General features: G+C 42.6%; 1 protein-coding gene across 1 annotated transcript in view; it reads right to left on the reverse strand.

Moving 5' to 3' along the window:
- Positions 1-3,664, reverse strand: part of LOC102774786 (leucine-rich repeat-containing protein 9) — an 84,246-nt gene that overhangs the window by 61,865 nt on the left and 18,717 nt on the right. The window contains 2 exon segments of the mRNA XM_015566478.1: positions 2,756-2,870; positions 3,194-3,370. Coding sequence (XP_015421964.1) covers positions 2,756-2,870; positions 3,194-3,370 — 292 coding nt within the window.

Genomic DNA, 3,664 nt, shown 5'->3' on the forward strand with positions numbered 1-3,664 from the left:
GAAGCCACCATCACCTCTGGCCTACGCTGCCTACCACCTCCTGCATAGAGTGCCCTTATTATTTGCTCCTACTCCCTTCAATCCATTCTCCACAGCAGCTGGAAGGTGGTTGTTTTGTTTTAAAATGTTGGTAAAAATATGGTAAAAGCTACCATTTTGAACATTTTAGGCATACAATTCATTGGCATTAAGTACAGTCATAATATTGTGCAACTATCACCACTATCCATTTCCAGAACTTTTCAACATTCCAAATAGAAGCTCTGTACTCATTAAGCAATAACTCCTTATTCCCCTATCCCCCCCCCCTTTCACCCCTATTCTACTTTCTATCTCTATCAATTTGTCTATTCCAGGTACCTTATATAAGTGGAGTCATATAGTATTTAACCATTTGTGTCTGGCTTATTTCACTTAATATATATTTTCAAGGTTCATCCATGTTATAGCATGTATTAGAATTTCATTACTTTGTACGGCTGAATAATACCATATATATAATTTGTTTGTTTACCCATTCATTGGGTTGTTTCTCCTTTTTGGCTCTTGTCAAAAATGATGATGTGGACATTGATATGCAAGAACTTTTTTAATGCATATGTCACTAAATCCTGACCACAACTCTGCAAAGTAGATACTATTATCATCTTCATTTACAGATAGGAAGAAACAGGCACAGAGAGGGGAAGTCCCACAGTTGGTGAGTAGGGAAGCAGGATTCAAATGCAGCAATGTTTTGGTTTTATGTGTGCCATATGTGAAAAGGGTTAGGAAACACTGCTCTATACCAGTGTGCTACAGTTGCCTCAACAAGAAGGTAGAGAACTGAGAAGGGTTGATGACATTTTGGAGCTCAGGAGTGACCAGGAATAGAGCAATGTGAGCATCAAGGTGGGGACAGTGAAGTAGAGAATAAATAAATGGTGGCAGTAAAAAGAAAGAGAAAAATAGGATGACAAAAAGCACAGCAGTGTTAAGTGAATGTATTTTTTTTTCAAGATGGGATGTACCTTGGAAAGTTGAAAACAGACGAAAGTAGACTTCAAGGTCATCAACAAAAGGATCACAACATAAAAAGTAAGATACATAGAAAGATTAAATAGTCATGCAGATAAATTAATGGACTTATTCTTGTGCAATCCAAAGAATGAGGATGCTGTACTTTCTATGATAGCACTAAGCCTTTTGTGAAACAGAAGTTTCCTATCTTATCTAATAAAATAAAAACATGCAAATTGACCATACCTCTGCTACAGTCACAAGCCATGCCCACAGGCCAGGCCCACAAACCAATTAGAGCAGCTATATGCAAATTAACCCAATCAAGATGGTGGCCAGCAGCCACTGAGCTGGAGCAAGCAGGAGGCTTGGTTGCCTGGGTGATGGAGGAAACCAAGCTTCCTGCCGGCCCTGAGCCAGCACACAGCCATTAGACCCTCACCCAGGTTGGCCAGGCACCCCAGCAGGACCTCCCTCCCTGAAGCAGGCTTGGCCAGCCTGCAAACAGCCACCAGCCCCTCACCCAGGCTGGCCAGGCACCCCAGCAGGACCCGCCTCCCTGAAGGGGGTGTGGCCAGCCTGAAATCGGCCCTCAGCCCCTCACCCAGGCTGGCCAGGCACTCTAGTGGGAAACCCCACCCTGAACGGGGTGTGGCCAGTCTGAAAATGGCCCTCAGCCCCTCACCCAGGCTGGCCGGGCACCCCAGCAGGACCCCCACTGTGATCCAGGACATCCTTAAGGACAAATCAGCTGGCCCTCACCCATGCACCGGGCCTCTACCCTATATAATGAAAGGGTAATATGCAAATTGACCCTAACAGCAGAACGACTGGGAATGACTGGTCACTAGACACACACTGATCACCATGGGGCATCTTAGGCCCAGTCTCCCGGGAAGCGGTCTAAGCCAGCAGGTGGTCATCCCCTGAAGGGTCCCAGACTGCGAGAGGGCACAGGCCGGGCTGAGGGACCAACCCCCGAGTGCACAAATTTTTGTGCACCGGGTCTCTAGTCCTCTATAATAAAAGGCTAATACACAAATCGACTGAATGGCACACTAACCACCAGGGGGCAGATGCTCAATGCAGGAATTGCCCCAGGTGGTCAGTGCACACCCACAGGGGTAGCGCTGCTCAGCCAGAAGCTAGGCTCACGGTTGGCAAGTGCAATGGTAGTGGTGGGAGCCCCTCTTACCTCTGTGGTAGCGCTAAGGATGTCTGACTGAAGGCTTAGGCCCGCAAGCCATCAGTTGGACATTTCCTGAGGGCTCCTGGACTGTGAGAGGGTGCAGGCCAGGCTGAGGGACCCCCCACCAAGTGCACGAATTTTAAAATTTTAAAATGGATTAGAGATAGCGCATCTCCTTTAGGCCTAATCATATATATATGATTGCCTGGCCGGCATGGCTCAGTTCAGTGATTGAGCCTCAAACCAGCTGGCCCCCACCCATACACCAGGCCTCAAACTATTGAGGCTCAAGTGATTGAGCCTCAAACTATGAACTAGGAGATCATGGTTCAATTCCTGGTCAGGGCACACGCCTGGGTTGCAGGCTTGATCCCTGGTGTGGGGTGTGCAGGAGGCAGCCGATCAATGATTCTCTCTCATTATTGATGTTTCTATATATCTCTTTCTTCCTTCCTCTCCAAAATCAATAAAAACATTTTTTAAAAAGGATTTAGGAAAAAGTACATGCTTAACCAAAACTTTGTTCATGAGGTAGAGAGCATTGTTCTGAATGACATTTTTCCTTACCTTGCTTGTTTCATTGTCTTTGAATCCTTTTTCAAGTATTTGTAGCAGATGTTTTTTCTTTAATGCAACTTCAGGATCAAAAACATAAAAAAGGCATTCCAGCATCTTTCGATGGCTCCTTAATAATAGAGAGGGGAAAAAAATGAAGTCTGATATTAAAAAAGCTTAGCTGTAGATAAGACAATTGTATGTCCTGCCCAGGATTATCCTAATTATATTAGGTGTTACAGTGTCATTATTAAACTTCCATTTACCCTCAGTCTCAGAAAGAGCCCAAGGTAGATAAACTAGCTCATCTTAGTCAAGGGAGATGAATGGAAAGGAAATATTTACTAAGAAGTTACATTTTCAATATTGTAAATTTTTAAAACAGAAAGACAGTTTTACAAAATAAAACCAGACTTTAAAAAATGTTCCTTATGGAATTTAACTTCTTACTCTGAATCATGTATCTCTTCATTGTCCAAAAATGTTTGGAATTTATCTTCAAATTTTAGTCTCAGAATACGGTTGTTAACTTTGATGACGCGTTTTACTTTCACTCCTGTAATACCATATGTTCTGAAGTCCCATGAACAAAAACGTGCTAGAATTAATTCATAGCAGGAATTAAACCTAGGTGGGGATACAGAATATATACAAAGAAAATAATAGATTTTCCTCAAAATGTTGAAGAACACAAAATTGCATATGGTAATAGTTATAGCCCATATTTTATGTCCCCTTCCCCCACAAATATACATCGTCATATAGTATCTCTATGTTGGTTCAAACTGGGCACACTTATTCAATCGATAAAAGAGATGCTAAACTTTGAAACATAAAAATAATAGTTCTCTTCTTAATCCTTATGTATTTATTCTGACTAAAACATATATTAGTAGAGCAATCCTGAATTTCTGAAACACT

This window comes from Myotis davidii, unplaced genomic scaffold, assembly GCF_000327345.1.
Source record: "Myotis davidii unplaced genomic scaffold, ASM32734v1 scaffold281, whole genome shotgun sequence".
Taxonomy (NCBI): domain Eukaryota; kingdom Metazoa; phylum Chordata; class Mammalia; order Chiroptera; family Vespertilionidae; genus Myotis; species Myotis davidii.